This window comes from Paramisgurnus dabryanus, chromosome 14, assembly GCF_030506205.2.
Source record: "Paramisgurnus dabryanus chromosome 14, PD_genome_1.1, whole genome shotgun sequence".
NCBI classification, from domain to species: domain Eukaryota; kingdom Metazoa; phylum Chordata; class Actinopteri; order Cypriniformes; family Cobitidae; genus Paramisgurnus; species Paramisgurnus dabryanus.
Window position 1 is genome coordinate 7,287,830 of NC_133350.1, and position 19,800 is coordinate 7,307,629.

Below are 19,800 nucleotides of genomic sequence, written 5' to 3' on the forward strand. Positions count from 1 at the left end.
AGGCGTGTGTCCGCTGCACAGGGCTCGTACCACGGCAAGCGAAGGCTATCTTCGATTCTCGGCCGGAAAGCGGCAGGGGAAGACGCTAGACCTGGACTCTGCTATCTTCGGTTCTCAGCCGGAAAACGGCAGGGGAAGACGCTAGGCCTGGACTCCGCTGCAGGGCTTTTGTCAACGGCGAGGTAAGGCTTCTTCTTTTTCTTCGGAGCAGCGAGAGGTTCGCGCTGAAGGAGAAATAATATGAGCTCCTGACGATTGAACCGCGCTTATATAGGGACGCGTTCCTCCCGCGCGCGGGTTCAAACGTCATTGGTCTGTACTTTGTAACTAACTGACGCAATGCGAAGTGAACCGTATTGAAAGGGAACCAGCTATTTAGTGTAATTCCCCTGCTTGAGGTTTTAACCGGTCTTGAAATATAATCCTGGGATCACTGTTTACACTTGGTATTAAAATGTGTTTTCATCGATCAGATCACAAGTGGACGAGAGAGACACATCACTTTTACACCTGGTATTTAAATCCGTCTCTTTTGTCCACATTCAACCGCTTTTGTCCTGAATACTGTGAGGGGGTGGTCTGTGAGACGGTGGGCGAGTCTTTCTGCTGTCATTCAAATGTGAGCGGGAGTAATTATGAGTCTATAGACGGTTTCAACGGACGCACGTGATACACGTCTGGATCTGAACTTTACTTCCATTTTCGTTTTTTTTAATGGTCTGACTAGTTGCTAAACTGATCTCTTGAACAAATGCCTCATCAAAAATAACAAATGTTTTGGTTTCCTAGGTAATCTGTGTTGTTTTTTTTTGCTTGTTATATAAATAAACTACGTTTAAAGTACTTTGTTGTTATTTATTATTAGCGGAGTTTACCGGAAGTTATGTGCGGACCGCGACAGCCGCTTGTTTATGTTGTTACTGCTGAAACCGTCTATATGGACGCAAACTAATATTATGTCGGAGTCCGCTGCTTGTTTAGCAACTAAACATGCTGCACAGTGTTTTGTATATGTATATGTTAGAGCTTTCTCTGAATTTTCAGCGCAATTGATGAAAGAAGATCGCGCAACTTTCACACGCTTTCAAAACTGAGATCAGCCGCTTTAGTTTTATCAATGAAAGGCTAAAAATAGCGCTGTTCATCGTGTGTGCTTCAGAAAAGAAGTCAGAAAAGACGTAAAACTTGTGTTTAGTACCTCAGATTAGATAAATGGGCGGAGGGAAGGCGGCCGCGTGTGGCTGTTCGAACACATTCAACCAAGCAATCTGATTGAAAGGGGTTTCGACTACCTCTGAATGTGGTTAAAAGTGGACGAGCTCAAAACGTTTTGAACACCGTTTACACCTGGCATTAACGTCGTCCACTTGTGATCCGAGCGACGAAAACGCATGTTAATGCAAAGTGTAAACAGCCTCTTAGTCTAAGACCAAGACTATAAAAAATGGTGTCTCAAGTGCTACAACACTACAATGAGTTGTGGGAACACTTGTGCAAAAAGCAGCTGTTTTTCATTCGTTAATTTTACTTAAGTATAATATTATATTGAAGAATTATTTAGAATTCATTTCAAATATCATTTTTCAATGCACTTTATTTATCATACTTTCTATACAGTATGTATACCGTATACACACACACACACACACACACACACACACACACACACACACGTTATCGCAAACTCGCACACTCTTTGTATCTAATTGAAGGTTGGCTTGTAAAGGTCAACAGTTCTGCACTTTCTCTCGGCTGATAGTTTTCCTTGTTGGCCCGCTGGAGCCCATATGAAATACTGACAGCGCTCTGTACAAAATAACAATACCTATCCTCACAATTCACTCGCTCTCTCTTCATCTCTCCTTTAGTCAGACAATAGCTGCTGATTGAAAATGCTCTTACTATATTATCAGAGTATATGACTAGTCTGCCTGGCTTTTTATAGAGGGCAACACATTAGTGACAATGGTACAAATTTGAAGAAGCATTAGACAGCCCCCTTTATAAATTTAATGCGTGTGTTTGCTCTTATATGAAGAGGCTGATTTGAAGATAGAATAGAGAGGGGAAAAGACCTCTTCTATTAATAACTGTGAAATCAGCAGTGTTTTCAATGGCTATTCTCCAAAGCTGGAATACAATACAAGACCCGGTCCCTAAGACACCCACATCCACATTAAGGTTTAATTGTGAGTCATCCAAGACAATATGTGTTGTAACTTGTTGCTATAAAGGGAATAGGCACTTTTGCAGTGTAAGCATGCTCAGTTGTTGTTGTGCGTGCTGTGTCAGTGTAAAGATAAATATTTGGAGGTTACAGTGTCAGGGCCTGTAATGCTTACCCATGCTCTCCAATCCAGGGTTTCAACATACAAGCTTTTTCTCATTCAAGCCTTTCCCCCAAACTTGCTGAAAACCACACTTTCCTACCAACCTGATTTATCCTCTGTCATTGTGTTTTTGTGTGTGTGTAAGCAGACTTAAATGCGAGGGGACGTTTAAGACAAAAATTCTTTCTAATGTAGTAATGGATGCTTAAAATTGATTTGTAAAACTATTATTGCATTTATAAAATGTTTTTATTAAGATTGTGAAAATACTTTTTTGTGCACACTTGATGTGTTTGTGATGGTGTTTCTCTGCAATGTTGGCCCGCTCCGTGTCCCTCATGTCTCTGGAGTCCTTCTGTGTGAAAGCCGGTGACCTGGGGTTAACAGCCTCAACCATTCAGCTGTTTTTACGATCGGCCCTCCAAAGGCTACAAAACGATAGTGGATTTGTTTAGAGGCGCACAGGAGATGTATAGAGGAGTTAAAGACCTGTCTGCCTCTCAGATTGTCCGAATCTACGGCGTGATATAATGCCCCCAGAACCCACCATCTAATCTTTTCAACTTTCCTGCAGAGACCCTTAAGGCCTGTTAAAGGGACGCAGTAGAGAAAATAACCCTCTGCATCCTAATGTTTTTCTCTTTTTTTCTGTCTTACTCCTGTAGAGAATGATGAGACCGGTGTGATGGATTGTCTGCTAGAGGCGCTACAGTCCGGAGCCGCTTTCAGGGACCGGCGGAAAAGAGCACCCAGACCCCGAGGTGAGTCTCCATTCATGTCCTTCCATCATTTTACGTATTCCTTCATTTACTTTTATTGTGTCTGTGCTTTCTCGTGGCATCTGTCTCTTTGCTTTCTGCCTGTTCATTCACAATCTAAAAGAAAATTGCATATTTAAACTTCACTTCAAAATTTAAAGGATAAAATCTATTTTATTTTGCATAAAGGAGCTAAACTCTGCAGGACCCCGTCACTACATGACCGAGTTTGGGTACCCCTACACTAGACTTTATTGTCTAATATTTTAATTACTTAAACATAAAAAACTATGTTTATTACAAATCTCATTTGGAATTAATAATACAGCCAATCACATAATTTTGCAGTCAATATTGTTTTTGTATTGTCCCCTGCTCTCTCTCTCTCTCTTTCTCTCTCTCTCTCTCTGTGTCTCTCTCTCCAGCACAGTAAAGTGTGAGTAATGATAGAGTCTATTACCGTCTTCATGTTTTAAGTTTCACCCAGTCTCTAGTGCTGGCTGAGTGACTGCAGTTCTGTTAGTTGCTGACTGCTGACTGTCAGCTTGATTTGTACCAGACTGATGGTGGAGAATATCAGTACGGCCTGGCCACAAGCACTCAGAGTTATATACACAAACATATTCAGTATCATCCCAAACATCAACTTTTTCCAACAGTTTCAAAGTATCCTATTGTACTGTCTACTGGACACTTTTGTTGGCTGCTTTTCTTTTACTTTCCCTTCGCTTATTTAAATTTATGTTATTGCGATTTGCGACCCTGTCTGTGAAATCCAGGTTAAAGTCTCATAATCTTACTATGAGGCTATGCTTACCTGTCAATGACGACAATCCATATTTCTGCTATTATCCACTAGGTGGCACTCTTACCCAACTTATAAAACACTAAAACATCCACTGATCCAAAAACAGTAAAAAGTCTGGATGTTTTGATTATCGTTCTGAATTTGATTTCTAGCAAAACTCAGCTTTTTGCTCAAAATTTTGTATTTTTGAAGAAACCTACCAATATTTGACAGGGTTCCTAACACTGATCTATAAAAATGACTGGATTGCTCATGACATCACAATTGTGAAGCCACCACGTCGCCGTATTGGTATGCCCAAACATTTTATTAAATCAATGATGGACGATGTTAGATTTTAATGGTATAACATCATTTTACCAGCCTCCATTTTTATATCTGAAGTCTTTCTTTACATTATTACAATGCAAACGTCCTAATCATGTACATAGTTATTTACGGAAAGTTGTACATTTTGCTTTTTAAACAGTAAGTTACTGTACATTAATCTTCATTACAATATCAGATCAGCAGACAGACCGCAGCATATTTAGTATTAATGACAAACGTGCTCATTCTGAAATGGAAATAAATAATCATGCTTTGTACTGTATGTGCATGCAATTTGCTGGTTTTGTAATTCTGTTATCTTTACAAGTTAACTAAACTTATTCAGAGAACTAACGGTGACCGTGTAGCTTAATGTCAAAAAACTTTATTTATACCCGTTTTATTATTAATCCCTTTTCCTACTCGATTAAAACATAAACATTGCAAATAACACCAGAAGGAACAATTCATTTACGTACACATATCCTAAAAATTAATCTTGTGTGACTGATACGCTGTAAAACGGGTGAATTTAGATCATGATTTTGAATGTAAGTCAATGACGCTCTCTGCCGGTTGGGCACACCAAGATGGCCGCTAAAACTCTGCGCTGGCTTCACCTCACGCTGTTACGTTAGGCATTCTACGCGCAATCCAGTCATATAGATCATGGGTTCCTATGCATTTTGGGAAAGTATGGAATTTTATTTTTTCCAAGTCTGGGTTAGTATGAAAAAATGAAAATTGAGTATGGAGAAAAATATGAATTTCCAGACTATTGGACTATTCAGATTCCTAAAATATAAAGATATATCAAGAATTTCTAATACTGTACATTTATTTTGTGATGTTTAAAGCATATATTGAGCAATGCCTTAGGATCAGCGTTAGATTAAATCTGCTGCAGGACTGTTTGCTGTGATTGGATATTACGCAGTTAGGCAGCAGTAAACATGACAGTCACGGACCCCCAACTGTTCAACTGAACACACTGAACATTGTCACATTTTGCATTGAAGTGTGAAATAAATGATCGGCCTCAACGAGTAAATGTACGTTTTATAATGGCTGGCTTAACACTCTTGAATAAGACTGGCTGACTAAGGATCCCAAAATGGAATCAAAAGCTACAGTAAATGCAAATTTTGTCTAAAATATTTTGACATCTCCAACAGGGTGAGGTGGCAATTGTAAGGCATCTGTAGTACCCTGCTGAAATAACAATAGAACCCATCACAAAAATTCTAATCATTTCTGTTCATTATGAACCATTAGCTGCTTCTATTAAAACTCTTACTCTTAGTTTTGCCATTCTCCATTAGAGTCACATTCCAATTAAATTCCAATAAAATGTGCATTGGTTTTGGTGTTAATTAATTTGTATGAGGTATAGCTATTACAATCCACTGATCATTTGGCAGTTTTTTAGTCTATGTGAACAGTTTGAATTTTAAAACCACTGCTTTTTTCAGATGTTAAATATGCTCTGAAAAATCTTCATGGAAGTTTGTATGTTTAAGTCTGGAAAAGTATGGAATTCTGAAATTAAAAATGTGTAGGAACCCTGATTTGAGAGGTGATATAAAGAGAATAAATATTTTTTTTTTTTTAAAGCAGAGGGTCTGTTCTTTCATTTGATATATTGAATGTTTATATATTAAAAAAAGAAAAGTCTAGAAACCATTAAACTTTTGTGAAAATCATAAAAAATGCTGCTCAGCGGCAAATTTTTTTAAAAACACTAGCAGGGAAAGAGTTAATGATATCAAAGTTATATTTATAAAAGATTGTTTTTTACATAAATTAGGATGCTTTTATGTAAAAAAACAGGTAAATCACAAAATATAATTTCAGTTGGGTTTTCACATTCAGAGTCGCATTTGTTTTTTATTACTTCAGTTTCATCCTATAACAAAGTATGTATGAGTAGTACATGCTACAGTGACAAATAGTGCAAATGACAAGAACTTTGCTTTAATGACAAATAGTAAATTGCTCATTTGAATAGTTTTTCTTTTTATATATACTATGGATTTTTCCTTAGTGCAGTCTTCATAATTCAAAACTTCTGATACAGAAATACATGGTTAAAGTCATCTGATCATAAATCAATCTAAAAAACCTGGAAAATCTGTACAGAATCAACCCCCCACTACCAGCACACTTCCTCTCACATTACAGCGACTGATGGAGTGTAATGCACCTGACCACCTTCAATAGAAATCAGTATGCTGTCCGGAGAATCCAACAAACTGAGCAGACCAATCAAAACGGCCTGTTAAACACTGCAGAAATCTGAGCCTTTAAAGTGTAGCATGTCTCTCTGTACGCAAGGGAGTAGAAATTCAATGTACAGTATAGAGACAGATAATGTGAGTGTTTGTGTGTGCATTGTTATGCGCGAGTGTGTATTGTAATTTTTTGCTTGTGAGACCAGCTCTCACTCTGTCTTGTCCCGTGTCCCAATTTCACAGATGAACCAACTCAACGGCTCAGCATGAGTCCACAAAGACCCGTACTGAAAGACTGCAACCACGGTAAAATCTGAATTTACAAAGAGTGGAGGAATGAAAGCATTTCTTTCCACTTCTCGCTTGCCTCGTCTCGCTTTTCAATTAACTGCATTATTATCATTCACTAACCTTTATGTAGCAGCCTTCCTTTCTGCTTTGGGTTAATGCTGTGTTGCCCCGTCTTAGTCATGCATTTATCTTTATATTGATTTTTAATTTAATTCTAATTCACAGTAATGTTCAGTGGTACATTACAGATCCAGCCAATTGCTTATGAATCATAACTGTCCCTATTCTTTGACAAAAAGACCTATATTTCTATAGTGCATGACTCTTTCTTTTCTTTTTGCTTTAAAGGATTTGTCCATTTACTTAAAAAAAATGCAGATAATTTACTCGCCACCATATCATCCAAAATGTTGATGTCTTTTTTTGTTCAGTCGAGGAGAAATTATGTTTTTTGAGGAAAACATTCCAGGATTTTTCTCATTTTAATGGACTTTAATGGACCCCAACACTTAACAGTTTTAACGCAGTTTAAAATTGCAGTTTCAAATGACTCTAAACGATTTCAAACCAGGCATAAGAGTCTTATCTACCGAAACGATTATCTTTTTTGACAAGAAAAATAAAAATATGCACTTTTAAACCACAACTTCTAATCTTCCTCCGGTCGTGTGACGCGCCAGCGTGACCTTACATAATTTCGTCGAAAGGTCACGTGTTACATATATGCAATGCACATTTGCGGACCATTTTAAACAATAAACTGACACAAATACATTAATTAGTATCATTCCACATACAACAACGTCTGAACGCTCCTCTTTCTCCACACTTGTAAACACTGGAGCGCAGTTTCGCTTACGTCATCCATAACCTCTTGACGTGATGACGTATTACGTGAGGTCGCGCTGGCTTGTCACATGACCATAGAAAGACGAAAAGTAGTGGTTTATAAGTTCATATTTTTATTTTTATTGCCAAAAATGGCAATCGTTTCGCTAGATAAGACCCTTATGCCTCGTTTGGGATCATTTAAGCCCTTTGAAACTGGAATTTTAAACAGCGTTAAAACTGTTAAGTGTTGGGGTCCATTAAAGTCCATTAAAATGAGAAAAATCCTGGAATGTTTTCCTCAAAAAACATAATTTCTTTTCAACTGAACAAAGAAAGACATCAACATTTTGGGTGACATGGTGGTGAGTAAATTATTTGGATTTTGTTTAAGTTGTGTCTTGTGATGTTCCAGCCATGCTGCTTCAGCTCTTGAATCATCTTTGGTTTTGATTGGATGGTTTATGCAAGTGTCAGAGTCAACAGGGTTATAATCAATGTCATGCGCTCACCGTCGCCACCGTTACGCCAGGTGTTAATGTGTCACCCAGGAACTCGCCATGTGCTGTGAATGCCACATTTCCAGCCAAACCGCATGAATGCCCAGAATCAGTGGGTGCATTTTTTGCTGAAGAAGCTGTTCCACTTAATATTGTCTGTTGATGTGGCTCTTTTGTTTTTGTCTTATTCTCTGGAAAAGGCCCAGTCAGAAAATTGCAACATGTTGTGCACTATTGAGCCTTTCATTCTCCATCTACTCCTAAAACATGACAAGAATTAATGTAGCCGTTCCTCGTTTTCCCATAATGAATGCATTCAGCATTTGGGGGCTAATGCGTTGTCGTAGGAATAGCATCACATGAGTCTCGCTGTGATTTATATAGCTCCATGTCAGATTTTTATTGTATAAGCTTTCACACAACATCCTTGTGTCATGTTTGCTGCGAGATGTCTCCACTTTACCTCTCAGATCCAATAAATCTGAGTTGAGTTTCCTGCTGTTGTGTACATTAGTGAACGCACTAATATGTATCAGCGACATAAGATAAACAGACACGGGTGTCTTGTCAAAGGTTGCTTCATAATCGTTATCACAACACTTAAAAAATTAAGCTGTAACCCCATTACTGGTTATTGGTTTTAATAGGAATCCCTGCAAGCATACAGGAATACAATTACTTCAAGATCTCCTCCCACGCCCACCCAGAGCACTGATAAAGTCTGCTCTCAGCTCCCACTGGTGTTCTCTTACGACTTATCTCAAATTAGATTGGAGTGTGGAGAAAAGAGAGAGTGAATAGACAGAAAAGAGAGATGGAGTGAGCTAGTCAGAGCGAGAACAAAGAGCGAGAGAGAGAGATTTGTTGAACAGAGAGCCGTGTGTATATGCGTGATCTCATCCTAATGCGATCCATCATAAGTGAGACTGCCGCAGCTAATATTTAACTCCCCTCATATGGCTCTCAGCAAAAAGTAATGAAGGACACAGGGCATTCTGGGATATCAAGTGTGGCGCCCTCCCTCCCACGCTCCTCTGAGGCAGTGCAAGAGAAGTGGGAGTCTAGCCATGAGGCAGGCCGCTGCACGCCCTTGTCCCCATGCTTTCATCCCAGTCTAGGCTGACTAATAGAGCCCCGGGCTTGCGTATGTACACGCAGGCCTTTGCAGTTGGGTGAACCCCACTGTTGACCGGGCTAATTAGTACTCATCTCACGCCAGGCTTCAGTCCCATTTGTCTTCGGTTTAGTTGCACCATCTGCTTTTTAAATAAAACTGATCAGTGTTTTGTGTTATACACACACAGAGCGCATGGAAAGAGTTTCGTCCCTTCTGTGCTTTCCAAACTTAACGGCTTGTTATTTGCAAAGAAGAGGTTGAGGAGTTTGTCTTTCTCTGTATAGACTATAAACCTTATAGTCAACATGAAATATATTTGCGGCGCATTTTACTTTCTTAATGTGGCATATTTTTGAGTTTCAACGAAGTGGAGTAGGAAGCAGCCCTTGGAAATTGATTGCGTTGTAAAAACGTTTCCATATAATGGAGCCAGATCTGAATGCAGGTCCGCACTTGAGTGAAGAGAAATACTTTCCTCTTGTAACTCCATGTATAAGAAGGCTTTTTACCAGGACGCGGAGGCTGAATGTCAAGTTTACCTTTAAGATCATCTTGATGGTGATGCTATTTAAAATCTTTAGTATTTGCTATTGACATACGCTTTTTATGTTAAGCTAATTAAAGGGAGCATGTGCAGTTTCGGACTAAATGCAATGATTATATATTTAGATCACTTCTTTAAATCAAAATATTATACGATGTTTATGTACAAAAATCACCTACCCTACCTTAAAATGGTAGTAATAACTATTGGTAAAACTTTTGAATGGCCACATTACCTACAGAAGTAGCTTAAAACAATATCTACATTGGTTAGTACTTCCTCTGTTTTTATGGCCTGTGTGACATTTTTTAATGAAAAGGTGAATCTTCTAAATTGTAAAGAATAGCTGAGATCACCCCACAACTATTATAATAAAGATAATAGGAACAATATTGTTGGAATTACTTTCAAAATGATTTTTGCAACTGACGAACAATAAAATATGCCAAATATAAACTCTGCCTGGCTGTTGCTGATGGCGTGCGTTTCAATGTCCGAATTAAAGATGCTAGCAGTCCGGAGGTGGCGTTATATTACTTAAAAGTATGAGCATGTTTGCAAGATATATGCTTTTCATGCCAGTAGGGTTGGGTATTGAGAACCGGTTCCAAAAAAACAACAACCGGGGAATCGATATGACACGCTCATTTCAATTCTGTTTATCGATCCCTGCCTCAGAGTCCAGCACGGGTTCATTTTTGGAGATCTGCTCCCAACCTTACCCACAAAGTTCAGCACCAGATCCGACCCGTCACCCATGATAATATCAAAATTAAATCTGCACCCGCACAGACAATTAATATTTGATCCGTTTCCCGACCCGCACGCGCATTAATCACACATTCTAAAATCATTCCAATTAAAGTGCTTAATTTTTTTAATCTCGTACTTCTCTCAACATCACAACAGCATCATGAATGGGCTAATGAAACAAGCTAAAGTCCGCTTTGTTTTGCGCCATTCAAGTAGCCTACCATCGCCACCTAAATAGGCTATGGAACCTGATAACTATACACAAATACACCTATTAATGAAAAAAAAAACAAGAAAAAATACAACCTACCTACACAACCCCTGCTGTGCTCCTAAAAGTCTCAAAATGCTTTCTAAGAGAAGACGTTCCCAGTTTTCGGCTATCAATGGTAAAACTTTATGCAACTCCTGCAACACTCACTTCAACTAGGCTACGAGAAGCATCAACAAAGGTCGCACACTGTCGCAACGGTGGTGACATGATGGGTCAAATGTCATATGTTGCACGTGTAATGGTAATTTAGAGATACAAATATTGCACATATTTTCCGTCGCGCTTCTTCCCGCCCGCATGGAGTTAATTGTCACAATCCACCTGTTTTAGACACTTTTATGCGGGTATCCGCGTGTACCCGACCCGTTGCAGGACTCTGCCCTGCCTTTTAGTAATTTTTGCACGGTGAACAGCAGTGAGCGTTTTATAGTTGTATCTAACTGCCAGGACCTGCGAAGAAGCTTCTGTCATTACGCACATACGCAGTGCATTACACTCTTCACTATGACTGACCTCAGCCAATGTTCAAAAGTTGGGTTAAACTTTGTGAAAAAAGACTAGTATTGCCAAGGATATTTCGTGTAAGGGAGGCAATACCTCTAATATGATGAAACATTTGCTTCAACACATCATTAATCTGAAGGAATGTACTCCCAGCCGCGAGTCATCCTACAGTGCTAAATATTAGCAATATATTAGCAATAAATTAGCAATAGCAACATATCACACTCGGGTACAAAACACAGATTTAAAGCTGCATACTATTGGATTAACCGATTGGATTAACCGATATTTCTTTTGTAAGACAAAGACGATAAAAATTAGGCATCTACAGGACAACATAGTTTATTTAAAATTATATCAATTCGCAGGGCTTTCAAGTGTTACGCATTCAACGTGAGACACACACATTTTTATACGTATACGTTTTTGTGAATTGTGCAAAAGTCTTATGCCATCATGCCAGAATTAGATTTGTTGTTTTTGCAATGTTATAGTGATCATATATAATTGTTTCTCAGTCTCTTTAATAAAATACATCCAGAAAATACCGGAAATGTTTATATAGTAGGCTCTTAAAAACTGTATAAAAATGTAAACTGATGTGTCAAGTTTTTAGGGTAAACTCCCCTTCCACTTGAGCAATAGCAGGAAACTGCAGGATCTCTTAATCCTAAATAAAATTAAATCCTAGTTTCAAAGAAATTCGTCTTTTTACTTCATTCTGCTCAAAAACGCTCAAGATGTGCTTAGTCCCAAGAGAGGTCACACTAAACACCTACGATGCCTAAAGAAGACATTTAGTCCTGAAAATGTATTTTTTTTTTACATATTTCCTATATTTTCTGTTTGTATCTTAATAAAATAGATTGAAAATAAATATGGATTGCCATTATAACTTCTAACACAACAAGTCTGGTGGTGTTGGCCTAAAGCTGCATTCACATTAGCAGCGACTAGCAGTAGCAGAGCGACACAATCTCATTGATTTCAATGGAAGATTGGCGACTTCTGGCGACCTGATTGACAGTGACCATTGGCGGCTGGATGGGGCGTGTCCAGTCGCACGAAAAAGTTGAGAAATGTTTAACTTTATGCAAATTATGAGCGACTTTCGGCAGCAACTACCAATGAGAACGAAGCAGTGGAGTTCACCTATTCCGTTTTTCGTCAGTTACTAAAAAGTGGACGATACTCATTTGTTTATGACAACCAGATTTAGAAATGCCTCTTTTGAAAAAGACAACGACAAAGTCACTTATGATCTGAATGTGCCTTAAGACTTTTGCACAGTACTGTATGAAGGCAACTATAATATCTGTGTGTTTCCCAATGACACATCTTTTATTCCGGTCAAGTGTATATAAATCTCTGCAGTATGTTTTTTTTATTTTTGTAGCAGATTGACAATATAACGAGTACAGTGGGACAAGACCAGTGGCTAAGAAACTGAACATGTGCTCCTAGTGTGTCAGCCTTCTTCATGTCGCCTCTGCCTTTCCATAGTGTAAATACCCCTCAGTAATTGATCTCCAGGGCTTTAGTGTTTCACACTCCACTGGAGCAAGAAAGCGAATTAAAATCTGAGACATCTGCAACAGGAGACACTGTAATTAACCACAAAAACATGAACTGGTCAAGCCAATGTTGGTGTGTGTGTCAGCCGGTTTGACTTATCCGATACAATAGCAATATGAGTTGAGCTGACATTTTTCCAAGCCTTTCCCTTTATGCGCAGGTGGACAGTGACTTTAGGAGCCCTGATGTGTGTAATCTATGGAGATTCAGGTCGCTGGTCTTGTGCTTTTTGCCGCCTATTTGTCTGTTTCTCTCAGCCAGTCAGTGGTATGAATGCTAAGTTCAAAATGTACACTCACAAATTCTTACGTTGCCACAACTACCTACACACCCAAAAATATACTGTGGTCAAGATTTAGGGGTAAAAGCTTTTAGAAGGTCCCCTCCTTTTTTTTAGTAGCCTCCAAGGAGCCTCTCTTCTCTTTCTCTATTGCTTCATCTAAGCCTAAGGCAACACTTAAAGCTTTTAAGTGTGACTGAAACCCACATCCCTCCACCTGTTTTTTTTCTCTGGATGAAGATAAAGATGCTTTATGACTTGAGTGACCAGGGTTAGGATAAGACCTTCAACAGAAAGAGAGAAAGTGAATGGATTGAGTGAGCAACCCCGGCTCTTAAGGGGGCTTGGGCTGCAGAAATGATGGATTGATTGTGTTTGACCGCATGGAGTGCTTTGAATCCACATAGAAATTGCTTTAAGAAACCCAGTTGTAGCTTTCCAGGTCACACTTGCCTTTGCTGTCCATTACAGGTATTGTGCTGATAAGTATTTTGGAGGAGAAACAAGTACTGTATGTATTTGATGGAGATAGAAACCTCTGCTATCACCAAGCTATTATAGGCTCTACCCAATGATTAATATTCCACCCAACAATGATCATGTAACATATTTCTGAATTAGAGCTTGAAATTGATTTTATAGCTGGCTGGGAAAGGTCACTCCTCGCTTGGTAAATGAAACCACTGAGAGGTTTGCAGACTGAGGAGTGTGGCAGTGCTAAAGGTTTTATGGAGGCGTATGATTGACAGGATTGATGTTTTGCATCAATTATCATTAATGATAATATCATTAAAATTCTAGACTTTTTCCACACACGTGCTAAACAGTTCGCTCAAAATGCTTATATCTTCTGTATGTGAATGTTGACCAAAATTCTTTTTTGCATAGTTGTGTTTGACACATGAAAACGTCTCTGGTTACGTATGTAACTGTTGTTCCCTGAGAAGGGAACGAGACGCTGCGTCTCCCTTGCCATACTTCCTGCGTCCCTGCAATATTTCAGATAGCGATATACTTCCTGGCTACCACGTCACCCTGTCTTTGTCGTTAATCCTCACCATTGGTTGAATTTGATATACACATTCAGACGCACTTACCCCTGGAGGCGTCCCCAAAGTGTGACCGCAGTGACGCAGCGCGAGTTCCCTCGAAAGGAAACTGTTACAATGTATCTTAAAAGGTAACACAATGTTACCTTGCTCTCTTTTGAAATGTGTCCTCGTATTTAGTCCTTGAATTTGAGGATATTGGACCTGGAAAGTCCTTGAAAGGTCCTTGAATTTGAAGTTAACTAAGGTGTGGGAACCCTGAAGATACTAAATGCTACACTGTAAAAAATTCTTTGCTGCCTTAAAATGTTTTGTTAAATTAACTCAGATTTACAAGTCATGTCAACAGAGATGAGTTGTCACGACATATAAAATATAGTTGAGAAAAGTCAACTTAATTTTTTAAGTTATAACAACTCACCTGTAGTTATAACAACTCATCTTTAGTCAAGATAAATAATATTAAGTTAAGGTGACTTGTAAATTCGAGTTAGTTCAACAAAAAAATTAAGGCAGCAAAGTATTTTTTACAGTGTAGTACATATTTGAGCAAACAAAAATAGTACTTTAATGTTACCAGCAGCAACTTCCACTTCGTCTTTTTAACAAACTATGTACGTGTATACAGACGAACTATTTTCTTATGTCCAGTCAGTAACAGCAACAGGTGTAAGCACTGTTTTATACTTATTCATTTACGAGTCAGCTGCTGTACTGCTGTGCTGAACTGAATGTGCTGCTTCTCGCTCACTGAACAGAGTAGACGTCTGCGTTTCAATCGCAAAAAGCCGAAGGACATGCGTGCACGCATTAGGGGTGGGCGCTTTATCGAGTTTTGGTAATATATCTGTGGTTTTTCCCAGCGGGATACAGGATAAGACAATACCGTCATCCAATTTCAGTATGGTCTGATAAGACCCTCTTTTTTTGCAACAGAAGCCCTGCCAGAAATGTACACTGATGTCAAATATAAGCTTTTCAACTTCTTCACATGTTGTGTAGCTGTGTATTTTCAAACAGGGATGAATTTTATTTTTATCATATACTGTATGCATCATACAACTCACTTAAAAAGCACCTATTTCATTGCTAAAAACAACGTTATTTTGTGTATTTGGTTTTATACAATGTAATTACGTGGTTTATGGTTAAAAAACATTATTTTTCACATTCCGTACATTTTTGTAGCTCCCGATTTCCCTCTCTTCCTGAAACACACGAATTCGAAAAGCTCTGTGTCCCTGATTGGCAGTTAATCTGTACGTTGTGATTGGCCTGAATAACTCTGACGTCAGCTGGGAACGTGACGCTCCTTACCATGTTTGAAAGATTCAGTTGCTGACAGGAGTTAACTTACAGGCTGTAAGTCCGAAACCGGAGGAATTATGATAATGTCGCATTGGAGATGATAACTTGCATCATCGTTTACTTTGGGGTATGTACCTTTTGCACATCGTTAACATGTACTTACACACTCACATACACATCATAATTCCTCCTGCTTCGGACTCACAGCCTGTAAGTTAAATCCTGTTAGCATTGCATTGTGAGCAAATCTTTCATACATGGTAAGGAGCGTCACATTTCCGTCACATTGTTTGTGTGCGCACGGGCAATGTAATTAGTCAAGCCTGTTTGAGTTCGAAAAAATAAAATGACGGTTAAGAAAGCGGCTGGGGCACAAGTTTTGTGTTAATAAATGTACATTTTCACTTTTTACACCTTTTAATGGAATTTCTAATGAGAAATTAATATTGTAGTTTTCAAATATGTGATTAGTTATCACAAAGGCGCTCTCTGTTTATATTTTAAACACGCTGCCTATGAAGTGTGTCTGAAAGCGTTTCTCTGAGCTGCCTTCATGCCTCCGAAGTCATTGCCTCATGAGGCAGCGAGGCAACAAGTCACTGCCTTAGTTTTCAGACTCAGCCAATGTGTTTTTTTAACCATAAGCCACGCAAACACATTGTATTATACTAAATACATTTTCTTCTTTGAAATGAAATATGTGCTCTTAAAGCACCTTTAAAAACAGACTGAAGTCTGACCAAAGTGCACAGAAACATTCACAACAACCTCATACATTGCCATTTGACACATTTCAATGACCGCTAAGATGGTAAATATTGTTTGTCTTACTTGACATTTCCCCAAAGGCATGCATTGGTAAGTGGATGATAGCTTGTCCGTTAACAAACTAATATTTCAAATGCTTCTAATTGATAACTTGTGTGACCAAACAGTCCTGAAATCCTGCTTGTCAATTTCTGCATAAACTATTTAATATTAATAAGCTAATCCTTTACCATTTTATATCACACGCAGCACGATTGTCCTTGTTTGTTTTTAGCGATGTCCATTCATTAGCCTAATCCTATTTTAACTTCTGTGGATGTTCAAAATATATATGTAATATAAGTCATTGCAAAGTCAAAGATTGAATTGTTTTTCCTAAAAGGCTTTAGGAACGAGACCGTAAATTACAATTCCGCCCTTACAATCCAGTTATACGATTCTAACCACATTATAACCCTTTCAGTACACACACAAAAATAAATGCCTCAAATGATTTTATTTTAGGTAATGTGTCTATTATGAAATCCTTTTTATAGCATCGAATGGCTTCTACTCTGTCAGGCTTTACTGGAGAGCCACACAGCTGATGTAGAGAAATTTCGCTTCAGGGTAGAGGTTTAGTGATATATTCTCCCTCTCGGTCGCTCTCATTTGTGCCTCATCCAATCTCTCAGGCTTGAGAGCCTACAGGGACGAAGAGAAATAAAGTATAAGAATGAAAAAGAAATAATATCAAACTTATCCCGCTATGTTCTGGATTTCAAGCATTCGTCACCTCTCAATGCAATACGCTTTTAAAGAGCTTGCAAGCTGTCGCAGCCCAGCCAAAACAGATCTGGTGATATATAGACTCGAGGCATTTAGTAAACAGTGCAAACATTCAGTAATGCATACTTTTAATCATCTGCTTGCAGTTTCTACAAGGACGTAGCTGAGTTTGTCAGACTGGGACTGGGAATAGGTTCCTCCTACTTTTGCATTGTTATCAAAAACTACTTGTTGTAAAAGCGCATAAAAATGAAGCTTTGTGTTTTACACACCTCAACTGATTTCCTAAATGGATTTATCATGATGAATCAGGTCTGCACAGCGCCTACAATACAGAATTTTATTTAAAGCCCCCATCAAAACAGCGAAGTGCTCCATAGACATCTCATTTTTTCTCCTCTCCTCCTAATGTGACAGAAGCAAGGAACAGAGAAGGAAAAGCAATATTTAATCAGTGAGCTGAAATAGAGAGAATTGCATTCTTCTCTCTAATTGATGCGCCATGTCATTGTTTTAAAAGTTGTACTGTCAGAACTCTTGATTTATCCTTGTTTTAGAGCAATACATCATCCGCACCTCACATACGGGGCTTGTGCGTTTCATTAGAGTGAAAGATTAATTCAAGAAGAACCCGTCGAGAAACACCGACTGAATGCACGCTTCTCTAACATTCCTTCATGTACGTTCGTAAAGTAAAAAATAAAACATTTTGCAATCTTGCAAATAGCAGAAATGTCATACAGAGTGAGATCCGATCTGAACCCATTAAACTCCTCAGGGCTGGACAAACACAGCATGCACTCTGTCAGCTCTTTACACGCTCATCCATCTCCACGGGGCCGCTGTGCTGCCTTCTGAACCCTATAGCCGCATCTCTCGGCGCCTCCTGTAAATCAAAGCTGTTCTTTTCTTACCAGACTCATGTTCATCTGTTTAAAACAAGTTTTGAGAGGAGGGATCGTTCACCTCGCCGGTTGGAGATGTGAAGATTTGTGCGTGTTTTCGTTGAGGGAGAGGAGATGGAAGGAAATTATGTTTGTAAGCAGAGATGGTGAAAGTTTTTGAACCAGAGATGTGTGTTGAGGAGTTATGGGCTAATGAAAGCTAGCAGTGTGAAGACGTGGAATATTAATGTGGATCGAAATGCTTGCAGAATGCAATATCAGAAACGGTACAACTGAATGGGTTATGAAAGATGTAATTTACTTTTGCGTTTCCGTGGACAATGCATAAGATATGAAAATATTTTTTGATGGAAAGGCTCTGTCCATTTGACTACAGAATTGATAAGTTTTGAATACTCCACTTTCATAAAACAAAAATCCAGATAATTTACTCCCCCCTATGTCATCCAAGATGTTTAGGTCTTTCTTTGTTCAGCCGAGAAGAAATAATGTTTTTTAAGGAAAACATTTCAGGATTTTTCTCAATTTAATAGCTCTAAAGAGCTGTAAACGATCCCAACCGAGCGTAAGGGTCTTATCTAGCGACACGATTGTCATTTTTACCAAAAAATTTAAAATATGCACTTTTAACCTCTTGAAAAGCACCCCACACTAGCCCAAACCATGAAAAGACCTACTTTCACTAAAATTGTTGTTTTTACTAAACCATTTAGGGTATAAGCATAACTATGGTATCATTAGAGAGAAGACACTTTGAGCTTCATTTTTCAGGTTTCAACATTATTTTAAGTTATAAATTAAATCTTTTTTTGCATTACATCTTTATTTATTACTAAAAAACGTAATAATAAATATGTGTTTGAAACCTAGAAATGCAATGATCCCATAGACCCCTTCACGGTTCACGTCACAGGCAGTTCCCACTGCGCATGTCGGGGTCAGAAAAGTCATTACAGCAGATTGAGTTGCGTGTTATTCGGTATCGTCAAAAATGCTTACTTGCGTCGTGAGCTTTGAAAATCGCATCAGGTCTTCCGTTACGTTTTCGCGATTCATGCAGAATCTCAACAACAAAAAAAATACAACATCTGCGGCTGCAAGCAATTAACGTGCAGACTGGGACAATGCAAATATCAAAGAGGCTTGTGTTTGTAGTGCTCACTTCATTTGAGGTAAGTCATCATTTTTCAGCCCTGTTAGGTTAAATTATAAAGCCAGGATGGTATAACAGTTTGACCCAATGCTGCGCGCGCACCCGATATTCATTCAATGTTTACAAACCTTGAAGGAGTCTATAGCCACAAGTCTAAAGAAGTTATGTTTCACGTTTGAGTTCAATAGGCCCAAAAATTAGGTTTTTGCAAGGGTTTTTGTAAGACTAGTGCCTTTTCTAAGTGCCAGTCAGCCCCAAAATAAAAGTCTTTTGTTTACATGCAAACAAGTTCATTCTTATTATTATTTATCCTTATGTTAGCTTATAAAATGCAGTTTCCACACCAGAAAATAAAACGTCACACAAAGATCGTTGGATTCGTTATCTAATTGGCTACACGTTCTGTCTATCATTATTTTCCATGAAGTCATTGGAGGAACGAGCGAGTCAGATGACGTCACGATATTTGACAGCGCTGTTTGGATATTGTGTATTATACTCCCGCCTACTTTTAGAAACAAAGTTTGACCGCGGGTTTATGTGTTTAGCAGAACTTAAGTGTAATCTCATATACTTGTTACGACGCAAATAGTTCTCAGATTGTATATTATTTTCTATTACAAGATGTTCATGCAAAATCTGATGTAAACAACAGACTATATATCTATATTTCATGGATTATACGCATTTGTGGACAAAAATGGTCATTGGATGTATTCTATTAGACCGTTTTCATGGGTTATTCAC

General features: G+C 38.5%; 1 protein-coding gene across 1 annotated transcript in view; it reads left to right on the plus strand.

The window, feature by feature from the left end:
- The window catches only part of diaph3 (diaphanous-related formin 3), a 414,251-nt gene that overhangs the window by 320,525 nt on the left and 73,926 nt on the right, over positions 1–19,800 (plus strand). Inside the window, exons 26-27 of the mRNA XM_073811820.1 lie at positions 2,996–3,091; positions 6,680–6,742. Of these exons, the coding sequence (XP_073667921.1) occupies positions 2,996–3,091; positions 6,680–6,742 (159 nt within the window). The remainder of the gene's footprint in view (positions 1–2,995; positions 3,092–6,679; positions 6,743–19,800) is intronic.